At 41.9% G+C, this 26,215-nt stretch overlaps 1 protein-coding gene across 6 annotated transcripts in view; it reads right to left on the bottom strand.

Moving 5' to 3' along the window:
• LOC133408831 (receptor-type tyrosine-protein phosphatase gamma-like) overlaps window positions 1-26,215 on the bottom strand; it is a 436,974-nt gene that overhangs the window by 48,259 nt on the left and 362,500 nt on the right. For all 6 annotated transcript variants that reach the window (XR_009769331.1, XM_061688097.1, XM_061688098.1 and 3 more), the window contains exons 10-13: window positions 19,495-19,603; window positions 19,040-19,089; window positions 16,036-16,768; window positions 1,624-1,756 (exon numbers count right to left, since the gene is read on the bottom strand). Coding sequence is in view for 5 of the 6 variants with exons in the window: in XM_061688097.1 (XP_061544081.1) it covers window positions 1,624-1,756; window positions 16,036-16,768; window positions 19,040-19,089; window positions 19,495-19,603 (1,025 nt within the window). In the remaining variant the exon portion in view is untranslated. The remainder of the gene's footprint in view (window positions 1-1,623; window positions 1,757-16,035; window positions 16,769-19,039; window positions 19,090-19,494; window positions 19,604-26,215) is intronic.

Below are 26,215 nucleotides of genomic sequence, written 5' to 3'. Positions count from 1 at the left end.
GATGGATCGGTCATCACTTTAAAGTATTTTACTGCATGGAATGTGGTAAATAACTGTAGAAGTTACAGCAATGTCAAAGTGTACTGTAATATACTGTGTATATATATATATATATATATATATATATATATATATATATATATATATATATATATATACTGTATACAGCAGTGATGCCGTTACAAAGTAACGTGTTAGTCCCAAAAAACGTAATGACCAAAGTAACGCGTTACTTTTCCCGGGAAAAGTAATTAGACTACAGTTACTTCTTCAAACCAACAAGAGTTACTTTTTTGCATCATCAATGGTTCTCACCAAATGTTAATTTGTAACTGGTGATTCAAACGAGGGGCAGACCAGGTGTACGGAAGCAGTTAACCAAAACTGTAATAATATCAATAAATAGAAGAAAGCGATTGGGAAGTGATTTTTTTATTACACAATGCACAGACAGTGCAGTAACATAAAAGACCAAAGAAATGCACGATTTCCCTGTCGCCACACTATTTTGGTTATTTTCCTTCGTAAAAAGTGTATTTGATTGTTTTTACTTTTTTTTTGTATGTACACATTAAGAATACAGTTTTACTGGCATGTTAAACGTGCAATGCATTGTGGGTTAATTATTCATAATGACGTGCGCGGTCAAGAAATCGGTCATGGAGGGTAAGGACTGACTCACCAAAGGACTTACAATACTTAGCTTAAATAATATTTACAATGAAAAGTGAGAACTCGCAACTTCATCTGGAGTCCGGACTGTGCGCTGATGATGATTGTTGCTCAGATTGAAAAAATAAAACTCAAGCTTGAAGGAGAAAAATAAAACGTCTCACAAATCCTGAGTTTATTTTTTTTTTCACATGTAAAATGATACATTCTATGAATTTGTCCATGTGATTTAAATTGTACACCTAAAAACAATTGCACCTGAAAGATTTGTCATCATCATTCTGCCTCCAAAAAGTAATAATACCCTGTTTCAAGCGAGACAGCAAATGAAAAGTTTCCTTCAACATTTGGCAAAGTTTGACAAGAATGTTTAATAAAATAATTTTCATCCCTTTTTGAAACTCATTTGGAACATGAATAACTTGGAGTTACAGCAGTGCTGGAAATGAATCCTCTATCATTGCATTAATCAGGCAAAACTGAGGAAAGTAGACTTGAAGCCTAAAAATAAGCTTGCGGTCACACATTAAGCATGAGTGAAATATAAGTTGACACATGACCTGTGCAGACAGCTGGATTGATTAGAATAGAAGCAAATCTGTTCCTTCTTATATGAGCGAGAGGCCTCTCTCAAATAGTGTGTGGACAGCTTCAAATACTGTCGGCATAGTAACATTCCAACATGTTGCTATTTTAACCGACAATTTTAGCATTAATCTTTTTATTAGCGCTTGGCAAGTATCGGTAGCGCTCTCTTTACCTCACCAAGCTGGTGATTCATGAGCAACAGACTCGCTCAGAAAACACACATTTGCTCTCCATTTAAACACTCACCAAATAAAGGATGTGTAATTTCACAAGGGCATCATCCAGAACGCAAACGTCCTTTGTCCCTCTTGGGTTTCCATATGACTAATAAGAATATAGTTCCCAAGTATCGGAATTACCTACCTCCAATATAAGAATACAGCAAGGAGCAGAGCAAGACAGAGGAAGGATAGAGGTGAGACCACCATCAAAGGTGTCATCCAGTGCACATGGTCCAGCCGTGATCTATTTCTCACTTGGTGGGTCCAGTTGGCCACTGAAGAAGGAAAAAAATACATCATGTGTGAAATGTAGATAATATAACGATGGACGGCGACACGGTGAATAACTGGTTAGCACATTTGGTTTGAACGTTCTGCCTGCGTGGGTTTTCTCCGGGCACTCCGGTTTCCTCCCACATCCCAAAAACATGCATGGTAGGTTGATTGAAGACTCTAAATTGCCCATAAGTGTGACTGTGAGTGCGAATGGTTGTCTGTTTATATGTGCCCTGCGATTGGCGGGCGACCAGTTCAAGGTGTATCCCGCCTCTCGCCCGAAGACAGCTGGGATAGGCTCCAGCACGCCCGCGACCCGAGTGAGGATAAAGTGATGCAGAGAATGGATGCATAAAGATGGACACGATATTACGCTCCCTCCATCAACGCTGAATTGTCGATACAAAAGATATCAAATAGTATTGCTTTCAGCATTCTCTTCAATTTATAAGGTCACCCAATTTAAACATTTATAACATGTCACCCAATTTAAAGTATGTTTACTGTAAATGTTTAAATAATTTCACTAAAAATGAAAAATGTAAATGTGTAATACTGTATGCATGTACAGTATGACACACAATGTACATGTTTCTGTGTATTGTATTATATACAACTTTGTCATCACAGCGAAATGTTAATTAGCAGATACAATGAATCAGTAAACTGCCGTTTAATATGGCATGGGGTAATGCCAAATTATACATACTGATAAAAATAATAATAATAATAATAATGTGTACTTTAACACTGATGTAAAGTTTTTAAAAAAAACATGATTTAGGCAATTTGAACTGTAACAAAACCAACAACAATGGTTAGAAATATGACATATAAGGGTAAAAAGAATATAACTTTGATTGACTATTAAGCGCAGGAAACACTTTAGGTGTAAATACAACAAATAATAAAATATATAAATAATAATAAATAAAAAAATAATAGCAAAGATTAGGGCAATTTAAACATTGAGTAGTTTTAATCTCTATAAATCACAGGTGTCAAACTCAAGGCCCGGGTACCAGATCCAGCCTGCCTCATGTATGTCGACTTCATGTTTCTTCCTGCGACAAAAATATGTTTGGCACCCCTGCTATAAATGATCCATAACAGTAGACACTGTAACGACTGCAAAGTAAATTCAGAAATGTGTTTCTCAATACTGTGCGTGATACATGTTTGAAGATAATTGCTAAAAACGTACAAAGACTGAGAATTGTGTAGTACTCAGTTGTGGAGATACAATTCACGACCTGCATTGTTGCATGTGTTTAGGTTTTAGGAAAAAAAACGCTGGTCGTCATTCATGTAGCAACCTTCAAATTATGAGACTGAGGATAAAAGGTTTCTCGTCACTTTGTCCTGGAGTTTTATACATCTAAAATTGATGTGGTGCCCCTTTCTAGATAAAATAGCTTGATTTATTCTTTAATTCATTCATCTTCCGTTTCCCTTATCCTAACGCAGTAATTTAAAATTACGCTAAACCGGAGGTAACGCAGGCGTCGCTTCCATCTTATTCTTTTCTCCGATATTAATTACTTTTTTATTCAACTAATATACACTACACAGCGGTGCAACCCGTGTGAGAAGTTTTTTTTCCAATCCAAACACACAAACCTCACGATATTTTGCAATAAACCTAGACGGCAGCCACTATCTTGTCAGGGTCATGTTTAGGCACGTCCTCTGCTATATAGGTTGAGGTATATTGTCTATGTGTGAGCACATTCCGTTACCATAGCGACCAAGTTCCGAGCACTTGTTAACGAGAGAAACTAAGATTAGCCCTAGTGAAACTACAATTTGTTGCATTGCAAATGTTATTTGGATATACGTTTTGTGCGCTTCATGCTTTAAACTGTGGGAAGACCTACCTACCTAAAGTTGTTTGAAAAGGCCTTCGAGAACCGCAAACAGGTCATGAATTCTGAGCGTTTGTATGGTTCTTTGTCTTGTTTTTTTCCCATTATAGCGTCTGGAGTAGCTAACCAGACTAGCTATATTCCCGTTGTGGTTTTGGGAATTTTATTCTGAGCTTCGCTGTGTAAATAGGAGATTTGGGAAGTCACTGGCCACCACGAGAGGCGTCGTTATACCGGGAATCCCTGTTGTATGTCAGGCAAGCTCCGAGCTAAAGTGTTAGCTCTGTGGGTTGAAAAAAAAGAACACGTGGGACCCACAACGGTCCCCATTTCGGTGTCGTTATTTAAATTCCCAAGTGTTATGTATTTTTTGTTATTCAGGCTGCCACAATATGTTGAAACACAAAGCATTGTTTATAGGAAATTCCAATATGCCAATGCTTCACTTGGTGCTGTGTCGGTGTGTGGGTCCACATAACAGAGACACTTAGGGAACGTTAACTATTTTTTTAAACACAGCGACACGGTATTCAGCCTGTGGCTCATACTACATCACAGACATTTGAGAAAATACTTCCTGTTAGTTATAAACCCCACAGTGGAAAACTGAACTGGTGAAAAACAGTTTAATGCTATATCTCCACAAGTGAGTACGACACAGATTTCAGTCTTTGCACATGTTTTCAGTCATTACCTATCTTCAAACATGTATGTTTAAGTGAAGTCGAGTTCCTCCCCACTCCTCGGCCTCCCATTGCGATAACGTAAACGATACATGTAAGAAGCATGGTAAGAAGTGTAGCTCATTCGCTCCCATGGAAGCGATGATTAGTGACTTGACACCGGACGCAGAGAGCTTTTGCCTAGGGGGCGTAATAAAATAGTGTGACCCTAAGCATCTTTTTTTCCCTCTCTTCTTTCAAACAATGTAGCGTTTATTTCATCGAAATCATTTGTGAGGTTTTCGTCACGGAGGCTGGACACAGCGCAGTACTGGCCGATAATGTCGGATGCTGGAATTATTTTCCCCCAATATCCGGAACAATCGGTATTACTGGTCTGTGGGAAGTCATTACTTCATTTAAAGGTCCCGTATTTCGGCTATTTAGACCTCCATAGAGTGACTAACATGGATTTAGTATAAAAGTGTCAATTAGTTTGACCTTGGTTTTGTCTTATAAGTGTCCAGAAAAGGCCTCTCTGACAGCTACTGCTGTTTGACCAAGTTTTTTTTTTATCCGCTTTGTCTGTAGTTGGCTAAGACTGCCCGCTTTTCTCTGATTGGTTGCCTCCGTGTAGAAGACCCACTTATGAGAACACACGTTTGTTATGTTGACAGCACTGGCTCGGGAGTGGAAAGGGAAGGTGGAGATCTTCGATAGTGACGTATTCGAATGACCTAATTTCAGGGCTCTCGGCAGAAAAACATCTGGAACGCACGAATGCGTGGACGATTTAAATTCATATTTCACGTATTTAATGAGGCACCATAGTGACAATATTATATCCCAAATATGAGAAAAAAGTTGGTTGTCCCCTTTCAGCATAGGTAAGACAGGTCATACAATATTGTTCAGTCACAACATATATTATATATAAAAAATATTTCACTGATGATAATAAAAAAAGCACATTTACAACTATAAGACTTAAATGAAGAAAAACATTTTATTCAGTAAAATTTATATATACTACATATGCTTATGGACGGCACAGTGGATGTCTGGTTAGCACGTCTGCCTCCCAGTTCTGAGGACCCGTTCAAAGAACGGGTGCTCATGTTCTCCCCCGTGCCTGTGGTTTTCCTCAGGTACTCCAGTTTCCTCCCAAATCCCCAAAAAACATGCGTGGTAGGTTAATTCATTCATTTTCCGTTCCACTTATCCTCACTAGGGTCGTGGCCGTGCTGGAGCCTATCCCAGCTGACTGTGTGCGAGAGGCGGGATACACCCTGAACTGGTCGCCTGCTAATCGCAGGGCACATAGAAACAAACAACCATTCGCGCTCCGATTCACACCAACAGGCAATTTAGAGTCTTCAATTAACCTACCATGCATGTTTTTGGGATGTGGGAGGAAACTGGAGTACCCGGAGAAACCCCACACAGGCACAGGGAGAACATGCAATTGTCCACCGTGCCGCCACTGTAGGTTAACTGAAAACTTTAAATTGCCGATAGGTGTGAATATGAGTGTGAAGCGTTGTTTGTCTACACAGTATGTGCGATTGGCTGCATCCAGTTCAGGGTGTACCCTGCCTCTCGCCCAGAGTCAGCTGGGATAGTCTCCAGCACGCCTGCGACCCTAGAGAGGAGAAGCGGTTCAGAAAATGCATGGATAGATGGATGGATATATGCTTATGTTTTTTTCCCTAATGTTTGCATGAGTGTTGAAACAAATATACTGCATATGAGAGTAGAGATATGTCATCAGATTTAATAATGAAATTGGAGCCTATCCGTTTCCCTAAATACAGTATATTAGTGTTGTGTGTCAATGGCTGACTTGCATTAGTTTATGGGAAGAGCTGCCACATCAAATATAGTGGATACCCAGCAACAATAATGTTCCCTGACTCTACTGCTTGATCAGTGCATTGCCAATTTTTTAAATATTCCTATCATGCATAATTCCCCATATCGCAGGATTGTGTGTATGATGTATTTTGTTTGTCATAAAATAAAATGAAAAATTCATGAAAACCATTTTACAAGAAATAAAATGTGTACAGTAGTACTTTGTCTTAGTGGATGTTTGAGAGTACATAAATTGTTTTAGAGTCCAGAACGTGTTTAAATGGAAGAGATTAACAGGAGTGTGGGGAAGATTAATAAGAGTCTGGGGAGGTTCATACAGCTTTAAAATGTGCATAAATAATAATTTAAAAATATGGTTGATACTTTGTGGATTTCCCCTCAATAAACGGTACATACTGTACATATAGCTATGCTAACACACATTGCATATTTTTAAAGTCTATCTTGTAAATTCTTATTTTCAAATGTAAACAGGATAACCTGTCAACCATCATTTCTGGGTAAGATAAACAATTACAATTTAGGGATAACTAGGGGTCAAGCCCAACCTTTCACTGATCACACTAAAACTGCAACAAGATTGTCAGTGAAAAAGGAAATATTCATCCTAATCATAATTACAAATGACGACCAAAGTACTGGTTAGCACGTCGGCCTCACAGTTCTGAGGACCAGGTTTCAAACCCCGCCTGTGTTGAGTTTGCATATTCTCCCCGTGCCTGCGTGGGTTTTCTCCGGGCACTCCGGTTTCCTCCCACATCCCAAAAGCATGCATGGTAGGTTGATTGGAAACTCTAAATTGCCCGTAGGCGTGAAAGTGTGCGCGAATAGTTGTTTGTTTATATGTGCCCTGCGATTGGCTGGCGACCAGTTCAGGGTGTAGCCAGCCTCTGGCCCCTAGATAGCTGGGATAGGCTACAGCACGCCCGCGACCCTTGTGAGGATAAAGCGGTGGATAAAATGGATGGATGGATGGATGGACTAAAGTACTTATTTGGAAAGGTATTGTTATTGCCGACTGTATATAATTGGCGCCTATTATACAAAAGAGTGGTGGCATGGTGAAAGAGTGGCTAACACTGGTGCCTCAGAGCAAGAAGGTATACTATGGGTCACTTCCAGCTTGAACCATTCATCCATCCATCCATTTTCCGTACAGCTTATCCTCACAAGGGTCGCGGGCGTGCTGGAGCCTAACCCAGCTCACTGCAGGCCAGAGGCTCGCTACTCCCTGAACTGGTCGCCAGCCCATATAAACAAACAACCATTCGTACTCACTTTCACACCTACGGGCAATTTAGCATATTTAATTAACCTACCATGCATGTTTTTGGGATGTGGGAGGAAATCGGAGTGCCCGGAGAAAACCCACGCAGGCATGGGGAGAACATGCAAACGCCACACAGGCAAGGCGAATTTGAACCCTGGTCCCCAGAACTATGAGGCAAATGTGCTAACCAGTTGTCCACTCTGTTGGCCAGCGTGAACCACTGAACCTAATTTGGGGCCCTTTTTTATTGAGTTTGCATTTTCTCCAGTTTACCCAAAACCTGAAAGGTTAATGAGTTACTGCTTAGTGCTCCTCTGGTATAGGTTAAATGCAAAAAACATTTCCTTTTGTCAAAAATTTTATTTTTTTCCCATTTATACTTTACAGCAGGGGTCACCAACATGGTGCTCAATGGCACCAGGTAGCCCCCAAGGACCACAAAAGTAGCCTGCGAGCCCGTTCTTAAAATAGTTCACCGATGATGGGACCTTGTGATTTCCTCAGAATGTTGTAAAAGAACAGTTGCAGAGATTTATAGAAATGAAGTTTTGCATCTTGATATTTATTGGTTTCCTACCTACCTTGATCTGACCCTTCACATAGATGAAAATCATTATTTATCGGACGTTGATTGATGCTAAAGCTTGCGTGAAACGGATGATGGGCAGCTATTTTTTTTCTCACACTTCTGCGACTCCATGCCTCATGTACCATCACACACTGTACCCGTTTCCTCTAGAACTGTATTTTCCCTCGCAGATTCGTTGGGTGTTCTCCACCTTAGCGCCTTTCCTTGTTGAACTGCTCAACAGCTGTAGTGCTGCATGTTCTGATCTTTGAAACTAACCACTCTCTCCCCCCTCCCAATAATAGAGGCTGCTTGTGCTTTTTAGAGGTAAAAAAAAAATGCACCTCTCTCTCTCTCTCTCTCTCTCTCTCTCTCTCTCTCAGAATCAGAATCAGAATCAGAATCATCTTTATTTGCCAAGTATGTCCAAAACACACAAGGAATTTGTCTCCGGTAGTTGGAGCCGCTCTAGTACAACAAACAGTCAATTTACAGAACACTTTGGGGACATAAAGACATTGACAAAAAACAATTGTGCAAAAAGATGCAGAGTCCTCTAGCACTTAGAGCAGTTCGAACGACTAATATTGCAATAGTCCGGTGTAATGACCATTGTGCAAAGGGCGCTGAGACTTCAAGGAGTGTATGCGGTTTAAAGTGACGAGTAGTGCGATCATCTGGGACAATGTCGGTTGTGCAAATGTTACAGATACTCCTCAATCAGTGTGCAAATGGAGCAGATGCTACTCTGGCATGAGTGGCCAGTATATGCAAATAGTGCAGCATGGCGAGACAACTACAGTGAGTGCACAAGTAATACATAATTGGCCCCACAGAAATGTGACAACGAACTCAAGTCAAAAAATTGCCAGCTTGTTGTAATGGAATTATAGGTTAGGTGTTTAAGAAGTTGATCGCAAGAGGGAAGAAGCTGTTGGAATGTCTACTAGTTCTAGTTTGCGTTGATCGGTAGCGCCTACCTGAGGGAAGGAGCTGGAAGAGCTGGTGACCGGGGTGCAGACGGTCCGAGAGGATTTTGCACGCCCTTGTCTTAGTTCTGGCAGCGTGCAAGTCCTCAATGGTGGGTAGGGGGGTACCGACAATCCTTTCAGCAGTTTTGATTGTCCGTTGCAGTCGGAGTTTGTCCTTTTTTGTAGCAGCACCAAACCAGACTGTGATGGAAGAACACAGGACCGATTCGATGACCGCTGTGTAGAACTGTCTCAGCAGCTCCGGTGGCAGGCCGTGCTTTCTCAGAAGCCGCAGGAAGTACATCCTCTGCTGGGCCTTTTTGAGGACGGAGTTGATGTTGTTCGCCCACTTCAGGTCCTGAGAGATTGTAATTCCCAGGAACTTGAAGGTCTCGACGGTTGACACAAGGCAGCTGGACAACGTGAGGGGCAGCTGTGGCGAAGGATGCCTCCTGAAGTCCACGATCATCTCTACCGTCTTGAGCGTGTTCAGCTCCAGGTTGTGTCGCCCGCACCACAGCTCCAGCCGCTCCGCTTCCTGTCGATATGCAGACTCGTCACCGTCCTTGATGAGGCCGATGACAGTGGTGTCATCTGCAAACTTCAGGAGCTTGACAGTCGGGTTCGCTGAGGTGCAGTCGTTCGTGTAGAGAGAGAAGAGCAGCGGAGAGAGGACACAACCTTGGGGCGCCCCAGTGCTGATGCTGCGTGTGGATGAGGTGGCCTCCCCCAGCCTGACCTGCTGTGTCCTGCCCATCAGAAAGCTGTAAATCCACTGGCAGATGGCAGGTGAGACGCTGAGCTGGAGAAGCTTGGTTGAAAGGAGTTCAGGGATGATGGTGTTGAACGCTGAGCTGAAGTCCACGAACAGGATCCTCGCGTAGGTCCCTGCACTGTCGAGGTGTTCTAGGATGAAGTGCAGTCCCATGTTGACTGCATCATCCGCAGACCTGTTCGCTCTCTCGCTCATTCACTGTCTCACTCTCTCTCTCTTTCTGTCTCACTCTCTCTCTTTTTCTACTCTAACCAATCTTGTCTTGGGTCTGCTCGAGGTACAGTATCTTTCCAAGAGGGAGTTTTTCCTTACCTCCATTGCATGGTGCTTGCTCATGTGGTGTTCAGTTAGTCTTTTACTAAGTGAGGAGTGTGGTTTTAGATCTGCTCCATGTAGTTCCCTGAGACAACTTCTGTTGTGATTTGGCGATATATAAATAAAATTGAATTGAATTATTATTTATAACAAGTAATCTGAGCAAATTTGTCATTTCAGAAGTGTGTATACTGAACATCTGGGAGTGCTTTGCATTAACAAGAACCCACGAAATAGCTCTTAGGTTCAAAATGGTTGGTGACCCTTGGTTTAGAGTTTATTTTTCAGGTAAGGTAAAATGAAAATGAATACATGATACTGTCAATATGCATGCAACAAATCAAATACATTTTAAGGAAGGCAAATCCCATCGAGGCAGATTCCGAGCTCATATCTTCCCCGCCCTGAGATAGACACAGTTTCTGGGAGGAGGCTGCAGCCAGACACCACACAGCTCTGAATGATTAGGAGGATTTATTCAATTCAAATCTCTTAGTCTCAGCTGGCATAACCACCACCTACCTAGTTTAGCTGATGCAGCTGTGATGCCAGCTCCCATGGCTTTCAATCTGCTGCTATGCCTCGAGCCAGTCGCCACATTAGACTAGGCCCATGTCATACAACGTTACTGCTTCACTTGATCTCTATCTTGACATCTTCTGCTTCAACATACATGCATAGTAGAGGGATAAAGCACCCAAGACACTGCCTACTTCAGTTCCTTTCTACTTCTGTTTGCTCTTAAAATAACAAAAAATTAATACATAAATATGTGAACCTCTTAATGCAAACAGAAGCAAGGGTGTGAAGTGAGATATTCACTGTCATTTGTTCATCCAACACAAACCATGCAAGTAAATGTAGCTATATATAGAACAAGGCCTTCTCCCCTCCTACAACTGAATCAAGCCTCCGAGCCTCTTCTCATCTCCCCATGTGTGAAAGTAGGCCAACACTAAGATCTGAGCAAGAAGGGAGGGACATACAAAGACATTGAGGGGGTGGAAGAGTACGAGAGAGGAGGGAAAAAAGAGGATATGCATAAAAGAGGACAGGGATGGAGGTAAGAAACAAGGGAAGTAAAAAAAAGGAAAGTGAGTGCTTGGTGGATTGAAAATAGGGAGGGGTACATATTGAGAACAAACTAAGAAGCAGTTTTGACTGTGAAGTTGAGATTCAACTTCATTCTGATCTGCAGGTTGTTATTCGTGTGAGAATCAGTGTCTTGTCAATGTCCTTTAACTTTCAAAATGCTTCGACACTCCACAATATTGGGTTGATTAAGTACAAACAAACAATTCTATTAGGAAAGGGGAAGTTGAAAGATTAAATGTCATTTGTCTTTTGATAAAGCACGACAATACAATTACGACAACTTGTAAGCTCTAAAGAGATCCCAAAGAAAAGCGCTACCAAATTATTCCTTTAAAAAAATAATGCTGTTAATTTCTCACTGTTAATTATTGTGAGTGTAGCTTGCAGTGTTAGAGAACTTTATTGCAGTGTTAGAGAACTTTATTGCAGCATGCTGAGAGTTGTTTTAATTATTATTTTTGTAACTTTGTGAAGCTGCATGAGAATTATATGTAATCAATATATAATGTTCCCTCAAAGGTTTCTGTGTAAACATTTTACATTTACATTTCCAGTGAATCGTTCACTTGCAGGTTATGACGTTAGCTAGAACGCAACTGTTGACGAGCGCTAATATTATACCGTTGTAGTTACGATATCCCTCAGAGGGCCGTTATGACTGTGAACCCGTATAAATGGTGAATCGCTCATATTATTGCATATACACAACAAATAGATGAATAACCAATTCTGAAATCAGAAGTCAAGGATACTAGGGTATTCAGTGCCTGTAAAAAAAACAGTATTGTAACATGATTTATTATATATGACAATTTAAAAATTTGGTACAGATTTTAGCAAGAATCACAGGCGTTGAGGCACATGTTTTGCTTTCGTGGGCCACATGCAATGATGTGGCGGGCCGGATCTGGCCACCGGTCCTTGAGTTTGACACCTGTGCTCTACACTGTAAGGGAAATTTGATTCAAAAAAAAAAAAGTCCACTCCCAGAAGTCATGACTGCAATGTATATAGTTACTACTTTAACACATTTGTGAAATAACTTTGAAGCGTTTGACCTTGTGTCCTGCCATCTCAAATAGAATTAAATTTACAGAATGAGCTTTGACAAAGGGTTGCAAAAGGTATTTCAGGGGAATATCCTAGAATTGAATTTGTTCATAGTAATGTCTGGCTTTGTGCTTCTCTCATAGCACTTGAAATTGAATTGATTGTCCCTTGGTATTTGCTTGGCTAATGCAGTGTACTGCTGAAAGTCTTTGCTAAGCAGAGGCACCTTACATTACTGCAATCCATCATCACTTATCTGGTTCAGACCTTGGATCATGAGCCCTCTATTACTTCGGAGCCCATCCAATGCTGTTTGTTACCAAGCTGAACATTTTAGTCATAAACGACATAAAAAAATTAACACATCTTACAAAACACTTGATGAGAACTACTTCCATTATCTTGTCTAATGGCATGGTGTTGCCTGACTAAAATGCAGTAATAACACTGTACATTAACACAGTGAGAGGTGCTGATTCATTCAAAGGTTTATCCTTAGGATTGCCATTTGCAGAACTAGACAACATTATGTTCTCATATAGAACACCTGTCCCAAACAGAGTGTAGGGTGTGATGTTAATTGACGTGACCATTTTTACATTTTTAATGTTTACCTTTCGTTGTCATTGAGTGAATTACTGTACATTTGTATTGGTGTGGACTCGCACGAGGCAAACCATACCATGCTTGGGCTTGCTTGACACCTAAAATCCAGCTTGTTTGACTTGGAACCTCTAAGAACAGGAAAGCATACAGGGACAGAGTTTAGAGCTGAGAATAATTGGGACACTGGGAAGACCGAGGAGAGGAGAGGAGACAAGAATACACAAGATGCGACATAGGGCAAATACCAAATAAGAGGCATACGATGACATGTATGCAAGGTTGGACACGAAAGAAGAAGTGTAAGATCTATACAGGTTAGCCAGACGGGGAGATAGAGATGTGAAAAAATGCATCAGGTTAGGGTAATTAAGGATAGAAATGGAAATTTGTTAACTGGTACCAATAGTGTGCACGATAGATGGAAATAATACTTTTAGGAGTTAATGAATGAGGAAAATAAGAGAGAAGGACGAGTAAAAGAGGCAAGTGTGGTGGAAGTAGCAATGATTAGTATGGGGGAAGTTAGAAAGGCACTAAAGAGAATGAAAAATGGAAAGGCAGTTGGTCCTGATGACATTCCTGTGGAGGTATACAAGCATCTCGGAGAGGTGGTTGTGGAGGTTTTGACCAGCTTATTCAACATAATTCTAGCGGGTGATAAGATGCCTGAGGAATGGAGGAAAAGTGTGCTGTTGCCAAATTTTAAGAACAAGGGTGATGTGTAAAGCTGTGGGAGCTATAGAAGAATAAAGTTGATGAGCCACACAATGAAGATATGGGAAAGAGTAGTGGAGGCTAGACTCAGGACAGAAGTGAGTATTTGCGAGCAACAGTATGGTTTCAAGCCGAGAAAGAGTACCACAGATGCATTATTTGCCTTGAGGGTGTTGATGAAAAGGTACAGAGAAGGTCAGAGGGAGCTACATTGTGTCTTTGTTGGTATAGAGAAAGCCTATAACGTAGTACCCAGAGAGGACATTTGACTTGGAACCTCAAAGAACAGCCTAAACGACATCATGACATGTAAATCATTGCCGTTTGTACAGGGAATTTGCGCCCTCATGTGGAGTCGCCCTCTGTAGTATAATGAAAAATATTGCAGGGTTGCGATGGGACTAACATTATTCCACATGTTGTGGAATAATGTTAATGCTGATGACTCTGGATATTCACTTGCACATAGGAAGAGCTGTGCTAAGCTACTCCACCTTACACCTTATTGTTGAGTGCATTTCAATCAAGGAAGGGTGCATTTGGAAATTCTCCCTGACGCCCTAACTCTACTCTGAAAATGCGCGGTCCTAACTGTAGCAGAGCAGCGCCGCAGGATATTTTCGAACGCACCCCAAGCCAACGCGCCATTGCAAGATGGCTAGTTCCATAGACCCTCCTGATAACAAAAATCCGACACCATCCTTCAAATCTGGTGTTTGGAAGTATTTTGGTTTTAGTGTTAAGGATGTCCCAGGATGGCAAGCATGTCGGCGACAAAAGTATAACAGGTATGTCGCAAGTGTCAATGCTTAACAACGTTGGTGGAAATACAACAAACATGACATCACATTTACGCTGAAATCACCCTAATGAGAAAACAAGTGCCGGATAAAAACAAGCAGTATGCAACCTACAAGCTTTAAAAGATGTATTTGGACAGCATGATTCAAACATCCATCCATCCATTTTCTGAGCCGCTTCTCCTCACTAGGGTCGCGGGCCTGCTGGAGCCCATCCCAGCTATCATAGGGCAAGAGGCGGGGTACACCCTGAACTGGTTGCCAGCCAATCGCAGGGCACATACAAACAAACAACCATTCGCACTCACATTCACACCTATGGGCAATTTAGAGTTGTCAATCAATCTACCATGCATGTTTTTGGGATGTGGGAGGAAACCGGCGTGCCCGGAGAAAACGCACGCAGGCACGGGGAGAACATGCAAACTCCATACAGGCAGGGCCGGGGATTGAACCGCGCTCCTCAGAACTGTGAGGCAGACGCTCTAACCAGTCGTCCACTGTGCCGTCATGATTCAAACAGAGCAAAATAAATTGACCTGGCTATTACTAATTTTATTACTTTTTTTAACTTATGGACAATGCCAGGTGGCGGCTGTTTGTTTGTATGTGCCCTGCGATTGGCTGGCAACCAGCTCAGGGTGTGCCCCGCCTCCTGCCCGATGTTAGCTGGGATAGGCTCCAGCACGCCCGCGACCCTAGTGAGGAGAAGCGGCTCGGAAAATGGATGGATGGACAGTGCCGGGTTTCATAACATGCTGCGGCGTGGACACTTATTCCTTCACGAAACCTCGTTTTTGCTCTTACATCAGACGTCGAGAGCTACGCAGAACTACTTGACTGGACTGTTCGTGCACTATATTACTATTACTATTATGAGAAAAGCAATGTTCTTCAGACACGCCTCCTCAACAGTCACTACTGATGATTTAACCAATGGTCAAACAAACGCTGTGAGAGGTTAGTGCGACCAAATGTAAAGGTACATCTCGATAAATAATGTGGCAGAAAAGTCCATTCATTTCAGTATTCATACATTATATAGCTTCAATTAACACTTGGGAAAATAATTTTCAGAGGGCAAATTCCTCCCTAATTTCTACATTAAAAATCATTTCGTTTCTTGATTGATTGTTTTGTAATATTCTAGTTTATAGAGATGGTGAATTTGGCTTTTTCGTTTGCCGTAAGGGATAGTTGTAAAATTATACACATATATGAAAACTATGAAATATTTCACTGCTTTGTGAATCTCCATAACATGAGTTTCACTTTTTGAAACCTAACTAAATTAAGCTTTTGACACTATTCTAATTTACTGAGTATGTGTAACAATACGATCACGAGGGTCGTGGGGGTGCTGGCGCCTATCTTAGCTGTCTTCGGGCAAGAGGCGGGTATACCCTGAACTGGTCACCAGCCATTCGCAGGGCACAAATAAACAAAAAGAGTCGTCGATTAATCTACCATGCATGTTTTTGGAATGTGGGAAGAAACCGGAGTACCCGGAGAAAACCCACACAGGCACGGGAGAACATGCAAACAAGATAGATAGATAGATAGATAGATAGATAGATAGATAGATAGATAGACAGATAGACAGATAGACAGATAGACAGATAGATAGATAGATAGATAGATAGATAGATAGATAGATAGATAGATAGATAGATAGATAGATAGTTGTGAGGTAGTGGAATATCACCACTCACCAGTATGGATGGAGACAGGCAGACGTTCACTGGCCTCCCCTGGTTGCAGCCTAAGCATCAATGGGTACCCCTCAGGAACCAAGAATGTGGTAACAGTGGTGTGGTTATGGACAAATACACAGAGGTTGAAGACCACCCGGAGGTCTTCTACAACAGTTGGCCTATGAGTTGGATCTGGTGCCTTCCTTTCTTTCTCTTTTGCCGTAGGGTTGGGTTTGCCACAAGCTGGATCATTCCCATCCACACTGTCATACTTTCTCCCTTGCTCTACCAACTCTACCGGCCCCTTCTTTCGTTTCTTCTCATTTTTGTCCTCTTCTTCCTCTTTATCCTCCTCTTCTCTTTCTCTATCATCTTCTTGACACGTGTCATTGTCTCTGCCTTCATTCCCTATCTCACTCTTCTCTTTCTCTGAGGATTTTTTGACAACAGGAGTGCTGACATCCTTGCTGGGCATGGTGTGTTCATTGGGCTGTGGTGTGAGATTGCATGTTTGTGCTCTGCTGGGCCAAACTGAGCTAGGAAAAGAGGAAATGACTCCTCCACTGAAGCCAAGTCCAGCTAGTAAAGTGCTGATTACGACAGATGCCACCGTTGCCTGACTACCACTGGAGGAAGGGCCAATTCCTGTCGCTATGGAGACAAAGGAGAAGGGAATGCCTGAGGAGGTCCAGGTAGATGAACCAGAGGAGATAGGGGCCATGTCGGCTGAAGAGGCTGGTGAAACTGTTGGCTGAGAAACATAAGAGAAGAGGAAAATTTTGTTCAGGGTTAATTTTTGTTGGTGCTGTAAATTGATGAAAATGTTTACGTGAGCTCATCACATTTCAAGATCCTGAGATTTATCATGTTAAGCACATTGTATCATAATACTACAGTCTGTTTAAAATAATGCATGTGCCAAATCAAGTAGTAGAAAAAAATTAAATGCAAGCTCATAGACGCAGCAATACAATACACATACTTTTTAAATGGAATTTGATCAGAACTGTCATGATCTGTGTTTTTGTTTATCTTTTGCTTTCAGGTTTTCAATTATCTGTTTTCCTGTCTCCTGTTAATGTCTGCTCGTTATGTCTTTGTCTCCATCTGGTCTCGTCGGTTCTGCTCCTTGTGTATCAGCCAATCAAATCTCTCCTTCCGCTCATGTTGTGTCCTAGTGTGCCTTGTTGTCTCATCAGTCAGTTTGTATTTAGTTCTTGCTTTTCGTGCACTCTGTCTTTGACCTTTGACCTTTGGCCTATGTTGCGTCATGTTGTCCGTTGTCTGTGGTGGTGAGACTGTCCTCTATGCTTTCTTTGTTTACTCAGTTGACCAGCTGAGTAAGCCAAGATTTTTGGACTTGGACTCTTGCCTTGCCTGGCCTGCATCCTTGCGTTTTGCCTACCACGACAGATACGCCCTTGACAAGAACCCCAACTAGTGTTCTATGACCAATTGAAGATGGGGATGTGATAATTATCATCAAGCCAATTTTACTCTCCTTGGAATAATACACTATACTTTTGATACAAAATAATTTCAAATCATCAGCTAAAAATGTAATATCAAGAATAAGGCTTACAGTATATAATTATAGTAACTCAGCATTGGGGTCAAAAAATTACTATGTGCTTCTGCAAGAAGTGATACCCTCTAAGAGTTCTACATGTCAAATATAATTCCTTACTTTGTGAATTCATCTGGTCACTGGTGGTCATTACTTCTATTTTTTCACATACAGTAGTATTTTGAGTTATGAAAGTAGAAATTTCAGGCATTTATAAACACATTTATAAACATAAACACTGCACGACATGTAAACCACGGTTCGGTTTGTACCTCAGTTTTGTGGTAACGGTTTTAGCTTTGGTTCGGTATATGTTGACTCTTATTATTTTCGCCTTGTATATTTTGTGTTGTAACTATTTTCATAATTTTTATTAATCAGAAATATAACTTTGTTTGTCTGTCTATGCCAACGGCATTTTGTGACAGGCAGAACAATTAAATGCTCTTCGACTGGGCAGGCGGGCACGCGGTGGGGTTCGTGGGAGTATGACTACAGAGGACTATCCTATCCTGTCCTATCCTATCCTATCCTATCCTATCCTATCTTGCGTTGGAGAGAAAGACACAGAAGTACCATAGTGAGTTTACTGCTTCTTCCCATCTCTATGCTTCTCTCGGGTCTGTAGCTGTTCTCTCCAACGTAAGTTCTGCATTGCTGGAGGCCATGACACAGATGTGTCCGTACTGCCATCTTGGCTAACTTGCTACTTTGCTCTGGAGTGTACATACTTGCCTCGTTGGATGGATGCCAAGTGGAAAAAATTAATTACATGATGTAATAAATACTAAACATTGTTAGCTTACACACCATGACAGTCCATGTTCACAAATACATATCAAAATGAAAGTGAACAGAAAAAAAATGATAACCTTGGGTGTTTACGTAATAAAGAATAAAGTAACTCATAATGGAGCATTTTATCTAATTTCCCCAGTATATATTCTCCCCTTGTGTATTCTGTATGTAACGATGTACATATCTCATAAATCTAATTTATATTCTACTGCTAATCCTGTTCAAAGTCATGAGTGAGCTGGAGCCTATCCCAACTGTTTTAGGGCAAGATGCAAGGTAAACCCTGGACTCTGCCAATCAATCACAGGGCACATATACAGACAGTACTCCCAACGGACATCCAATCACCCTCATATTCAGGCCTATGGTCAATTTAGAGTCTCCAATTAACCCACCACAAATATTCTTTGACTGCGGGAGGAAACAGGAGTACACAAAATAAACCCAAACCAGAAGAGAATATGCAAATCCATGCAGAGAGGTCAGAGCCAACATTTGAACCTAGAACCTTCTTCCTGGGTGGCAGGTGTGCTAACCATTGTGCCACCCATTACATAAAGGAAAATAAAACAGGTTTACTACAGGTATACACATAGAATTTCTTTGTGTTCTCATGATCCAAACAGGCACGCAACCCTTCATCCTTGCATCCCTTACCATTCCGGTTTTCACGATCCGTGTTCCCTCAAAGATCCTAGTGGTGTTTGCTGAAACACAGGGACCAAACGAAAGGATCCATTGTTAAACAAAGGTAGAACAATTATCATTTCATTAAAAAACTGAAGCGCATGACTGGAAGACATCAGTTTGAATTGTATGCGCATTAATCAGAAAGATACATTAGTATTGAGTTCAAACAATGCTATCCATATCTACAGTAATCAGGCAGTGTTCTCTCTTCAATGGATTTATATTCCTGCTTTTTTCTTACTTTGCCTTCCATAATGTTTGCATAAATCACCTGAGTTGAGTATGAATAATTTTGTGAGTTTATGTACTGTATAAAAGAAATGTATAAATGTCCATCTCTGCGGTTTTCACAAATGTGTTGAGGCCCATGACACAGAAGATAATTTTGACAAAGGTTGTGGTCGTTCGTGTACGCGTGTTACCTCTGAAGAGCATGCTCTGACTGAAATCACTGCGCATGTCATTGGTGCAGACAGCCTGAACCCGAAAAAGGTAAAGCACATCCGGTGAGACATGTGAGATGACAGCCTCCTATATGACAGAAACACAAACCAAATTTTGACTGTTGGTCTGGAGACCACCTTTATTTCATCACAACCTGCACACCACCCATTCGGATAGCCATTGCTTATTTTTACACCAAGTACACAATTTATTTATGAAAAAAAAGTAAAATGGTTTTATAACAAAAAAATATATTGCAGTATAATACATTTTATTGTACTTAGTGATGACGTATCAATACCTTTATTTTCTGATTGGCTGGAACAAATCAGAGGACTGTACTGCCTTGTACTTTGGGTCATGTGGCATCCATATCGATTTAAGATTAAGTTTCGAATTATGGTTCCTTGCCCTATGAAGGGCCACACATTTACTATATTTACACTTATCAGCCAACATTATGTTCAATTTATTGCATGATACACGACCACTTGAGGAAGTGTAGTGAAATTATTAGCATTGTAGTTGCAGTTTTTAGTTGTGCTGAACTGCAATGACACCTTTCATGAAGATGTAATTTATAAAGGTGAGATTGATGATATTGAAAAGACCTCCAATGGAATATGACTTGGGGGACAGAAAAAACGTCAGAGGAACAACAACAGTGTCAATGCAAGTGAAAAGATTGGTCTATTACGCCCCTGTGGACAGCAGAATTTACAGCTTTTTAGTACATTTCATTCAATTGTGCAATATACTTTGCCAACATAAATGTTCATTTAATTAAATGTTCATTTCATTTATGATGCTGAAATTCAATTGCAGACTAAGAAAAATAAATATCTCCTTGGCAGCACAATTTGGTTCCACTTTGGAACATGTCCATGTACAGACATATCATATCGGAGCAATGAATGTGTTGCCATTGTGAAAATGAGACCACATGTTCTTTTTGATGGTGTATGTGGGTAAATATATGTTTTCATGTTAGATCTGAGTTAACAGATCATTTACACTTCATACATCATCATACCATCATTACCATCATTGTGGGCATTACCACAAAGGCCTGTGCAGAAAACTTTTTTTATATAATAAATAGACGTGCAACAAATAACCTCAAATAAGGCGATGGCACTGCTTTGTCAGGTTGTGCTCTTGACACTCATGCTGCATTTTCGCACTGAACTCATCCAGAGGGGAGACAAAGGTTGAGTGAGTCAGTGGCTTTCTATTAAGATCTGATGGATTGTTTTCAACAGAAATCATTACCTGTTTTTTTTTTATTGGTTAACGTTTAAACTAAATATGACTTTTGGGTTCATATACCACACCGTCCAAAGGTCTTAGTCGATCATTAGATTTTTTTTTTTATTGTTTTGGCCGAATGACTACACTGTGGATAAGTAAATGGAGCCTAATTACTTTTGGGTTACCGACAGACAATAAACAAGATTGGCAGCGTCAAGTTCTGGTTAGTTTAGTAAGTCAAGATCACTATTACTTGTCTCATACTTCAGTTCAAGCTTGAGTTTTACATTTTTTTTATGCTTTAAATAAGTACAAATTATAATAAGTAAAATGCTGTTGGGCTACTGCTATACAAATATTGTACGTGTTGGGTGACATTCAATTTCTTTCAGATGAAAATTACCCTGCAATCCTAATTTACTTGTGCTGTGGGTTTCATCTTTTAAAGAACACAAAAGATGATGTGCTTAACTGGATTTATGCCTTCTCTTAGTTTTCATTTCATTCACTCATTTCATATATTGTACTGTATATGACACACATCTGTTGTAGGCTATAGGATGACTTCCTTTTCGAGTCTCTTTGAATCAACATTCACTTAACAAACCCATGATGTTTTTTTTTCCCTGAATACACAGTTCACATATCCGTGAATAGTGAATACCAGATGGCCACAATGCAATAAAATAATTATAGTAAGCTTTTCTCTCATTACAGCAATGTCGGCATGCTCCATCAGTATGCTGTTTCTCTATTTTCTCCACCCTCACTTTGTGACTAATGACAGTTCTCCCATTACTCTAGAATGTAGTTCCCCTTTTTCCTCCTATCAAGAGGGCTGTGTGGTGGGTGGGGGTGGTCATGGGTGAGAGAATGGAAGAGAACGGGATTTCCAAGGCAAGCGAGTACCTGATATGTCCCAGAATAAAAGGGAAGGAGAGAATGGGAAGGCAGAAAGAAATGACAGAGGTAATGGGCAGGTTTCAGAGAAAGGTATAGTCTCTTGAGGTAATGATGGGAGGGTGAAACACCTCATTTGCTCATCCTTCATCACAGTTGGTCCATTTTCTGAAAGCTAGGGGGCTCTCTGATCCCTCTTTTTGCAGCCTTTTCACAGTTTTCCCATTGAGCCACTGGCCCAAGGTCATGCTTTTTGCACAGACTGGCAGTGTTGTATCGCCTCCAGCTTAGCATTAGTATTCTGTGAGTTGAACAGACCGCAATGTTAGGGAATGAAGCATCCAGTCTACTCTTCCACCTTGTCTTATAGCTCTTTCTGTCTCCTGATGAGAAAATTTTCATGGAACTCATGGGGCATCCTGTTTTGTGTGAGTGTAATGCACATAATGAATGTAGTTGTTCAGTTGTTTAATGGTAATCTTTTCCCTCTTAATTTCTTTATTTTATCCACTTTTATTTTGATTAAGCTGGGGTCACTGGTGGTGTAGTGGTACACTCGCCTGACTTTTTTGGGGGAAGTGTGGGTTCAGTTCCCACTCGGTGACAGTGTGAATGTGAGTGTGAATGGTTGTCTGTGTCTATGTGTGCCCTGTGACTGACTGGCGACCAGTTCAGGCTGTAGTCCGCCTTTTGCCCGAAGTCAGCTGGGGTAGGCTCCAGCGCCCCGTGACCCTAACGAGGATAAGCAGTGTTGAAAAATGGATGGATGGAAAAAAATTGAAAAATGTACTAGGTTAAAAGGAAACTTTGAACTGCCCATGGATGTGAACATGAGTGTGGGTGGCTGTTTGCGTTTATGTGCCTTGAGATTGACTGGCAATCAATTGTGTGGTGTACCCGCCTCTTGCTCAAAGCCAGCTGGGATAGGGTCCAGCTCTCCTGTCACCCTGAACTGAATAAGTGCTAGAAAATGTATTGATGGATCCATGGATGGATAGATGGGTGGATACCTGTAGATGCCTGCCAGAACAGTAGTTGGCGATGACACGTTGAAAACAAAACCTACAAGATATGCGCACCAACTGCCTATCCTCCCAGATGATGTCTTTGGAATCAACATTTTTGCGATGTGATGAAGGGAAGTAATGTAAGTTGCATGCGGATGCTGGCGGATGTTTTTGGAAATAATTTCTAGAGGAGACCCTATAGTAGCTGGCATGGTGGGCGACTGGTTAGCAGATCTGCTTCACAGTTCTGGGGACCGGGCTTCGAATCCCAGCCCCGTCTCTGTGGAGTTTGCATGTTCTCCCCGTGCCTAGGTGGGTTTTCTCCGGGCACTCCGGTTTCCTCCCACATCCCAAAAACATGCGTGGTAGGTTGATTGAAGACACTAAATTGCCCGTAGGTGTGAATGTGAGTGTGAATTGGTTGTTTGTCTCTATGTGCCCTGCAATTGGCTGGCGACCGGTTCAGGGTGTACCCCACCTCACGCCTGAAGATAGCTGGGATAGGCTCAAGCACCCCCCGACCCTAGTGAAGATAAGCAGTAAAGAAAATGGATGGATGGATGAACCCTAAAGTATTGATGTGCATGCATGTGTTATTTTTAATTATACCACGCTGTTAGCAGTCAGCAAGACATATACTAAAGAAATTCACATCACAGCTGTGCATCTGAACCATGCTGAATTAAAGACGGTACTCCCCAAATTACTTCATGTTAAATGTGCAAGAAGCAAAAACAAACACGTGAAAAGTTTTATTCCAACATCAAGCTGGGCTAAAGGGCTAATACATTAGCACATCTGGGCCAGTTGGACTATATCGCTCTGCTCTTGTTACTAGCATATACTCCAATCCGGAAAACTGCTCCCACCACATCCAGAACTGTTAAGACCTGATCCGTTGGTGCATCAGAGTGACTTCAGGACTTTTTGAGACAACAAACTGGCATGTGTTCGAAGATCAGGACCTGGAGCAGTACACAGCAGCAATTTTGGTTTATTTGGTTTATATCAAATGTTTCATGGATGTCATCACAGTGGACAGAAGCATCTGGGTTTATCCTAACAACAAGTCCTAGATGACAAAACAAGAGCAGTGCCTCTTCAGGAAGAAGAAAGCAGCCTTTAGGTCTGCTGACAAGGAGCTGTACAGTACTGCCATAGCCAATTTGAAGAGGGGATTTGGAGAGGAAAAAGCTGCTTTGAGCTACCATCACCAGAGACTGCTCATATCACCCACAGCAGCAACAGTGGAACAGCACCCATTGAGGGCCACCCTGTATAAGGTGGACCAAAGAAAAGCTATGAGCCCTGCCGGTACCTTTTCCCAGGTGCTGAAGGACTGTGCAGCTCAGCTAGTTGGAGTCTTCACTATGATCTTTAACCAGTCACTGAGTCAGGCCATTGTACCCTCCTGTCTGAAGTCCTCCATTACCATCCCACTCCCCAAGCAGCACACCATTAGCAACTTAAATGACTATTGCCCAGTGGCACGACACCAAAAATCAGTAAGCGGTTCAAGACACTGATCTGGGCCCACATCATCCTAGCTTCCCCTTGGATTCGCACCTCACCTGTTTGCCAACTGGGCCAATGCGGCCATGGAGGATGACATCACCATAGTCCTCCATACTGCTCTGACACAACTGAATCAGCAGTGGATTTCAGCTCGCCGTTTAACACCAGACTCCAGAAGAGACTGGTAAAAAAAAAATTCTGACTATTTATCCGAATATCTAAATCCATCTTCCTCTGAATCAGGGCCTACAAAACCGTCTCCTAGAAGGTGAGAGTAGGCCCTCAAATCTCCACAACCATCAGCCTCAGCACTGGCTCCTCTCAGGACTGTGTGTTGAGCCTACCTACTAGTTCTAAACACTCTACACCCAAGACTGCACCCTTACACACACCAGCAACACCATCATCAAGGTCTCATCACCAGGGGGAAGAGTCTACTTACCGACATGATGTGTAGCGTCTGTCAGTGTGGTGTAAGGACAACCTGACCCTTAAAACCACCAAAACACAGGAGGCAATAATAGACTTCAGAAGGGAAAAATATACCGTATTTTCACGACCATAAGGCACACTTAAAAGTCTTAAATTTTCTCCAAAATGGACGGGGCGCCTTATAATGCGGCACACCTTCTGTGTGCATCGAGTTCCAAAATCTGTAAATGCTGTTGTGTGACTTTAATGAGCGCTCCGCTTGACTGACTGGGAGCATTTCCTCCCGACGCGCTGCTTATAAAGAGGAAGGCGGACGTGACTTGAGGACAGCATGCGGACGTAAAGGGGGAAGGGTGCGCGTGACAGAGGACGCTAAAGACACGCCCCCAGTAGGTATATAGTTCTGGTATGTGCATCGGTTTGGCTAAGGACCCCCGAAAATGGCACCTACGAAGAGACACGCTTACGAAGCACAGTTTAAACTGCAAGTTATTAGTTACGCAGAGGAACATGGGAATCGAGCAGCCGCGAGAGAATTCAAGATTAATGAATGCATGGTTCGCAAGTGGAGGAAGCAGGAAAACGAGCGTCGCCAAGTCAAGAAGCTAGAGCTGAGTTTCCGCGGAAACAAGGCGAAGTGGCCCGAGTTGGAAGACCAACTCGAGCAATGGATTAATGAGCAAAGAACAGCCAGGAGAAGCGTCTCTACAGTCACCATTCGACTGAGTGCAATAACTCGGCACTTGCCATCATTTCGAGGGCTTGACGAACCGCTGGACATCCGTGTAAACAGGGCGTTCAAAGTGAAGTTGCGAACGGCGTGGGAGCGATGGATGACAAATGGCGAACACAGCTTTACTAAGACTAGGAGGCAGCACCGGGCGAGTTACGCCACAATTTGTGAATGGATTGTGGATGATTGGGCTAACGTGTCTGCTTGCAATGTTGTTCGAGCTTTCGTAAAAGCCGACATCATTTCTGAGGAGCCGCATGGCAACGAGACTGACTCCGACGTGTACGAGAGGGAACCTAGCGTGTTTGATTCAGAACTTGCCCAGCTGTTCATTTCGGATACAGAAGATGAGGACTTTGATGGATTTGTGGATGAGGATTGATAAAAAAAATAATCAGAATCAGATCAGAATCATCTTTAATTGCCAAGTATGTCCAAAACACACAAGGAATTTGTCTCCGGTAGTTGGAGCCGCTCTAGTACAACAGACAGTCAATTTACAGAACACTTTGGAGACATAAAGACATTGACAAAAAACAATTGTGCAAAAAGATGCAGAATCCTCTAGCACTTAGAGCAGTTCGAATGACTAATATTGCAATAGTCCGGTGCAATGACCATTGTGCAAAGGGCGCTGACACTTCAAGGAGTGTATGCGGTTTAAAGTGACGAGTAGTGCAATCATCTGGGACAATGTTGGTTGTGCAAATGTTACAGATACTCCTCAATCAGTGTTCAAATGGAGCAGATGCTACTCTGGCGAGTGGCCAGTATATGGAAATAGTGCAGCATGGCGAGACAACTACAGTGAGTGCACGAGTAATACATAATTGGCCCCACAGAAATGTGACAACGAACTCA

This window comes from Phycodurus eques, chromosome 10 (assembly GCF_024500275.1).
Source record: "Phycodurus eques isolate BA_2022a chromosome 10, UOR_Pequ_1.1, whole genome shotgun sequence".
Lineage (NCBI taxonomy): Eukaryota > Metazoa > Chordata > Actinopteri > Syngnathiformes > Syngnathidae > Phycodurus > Phycodurus eques.
Note: the sequence above shows the minus strand (reverse complement) of the source record. Positions and strands in the feature narration are given on the sequence as shown.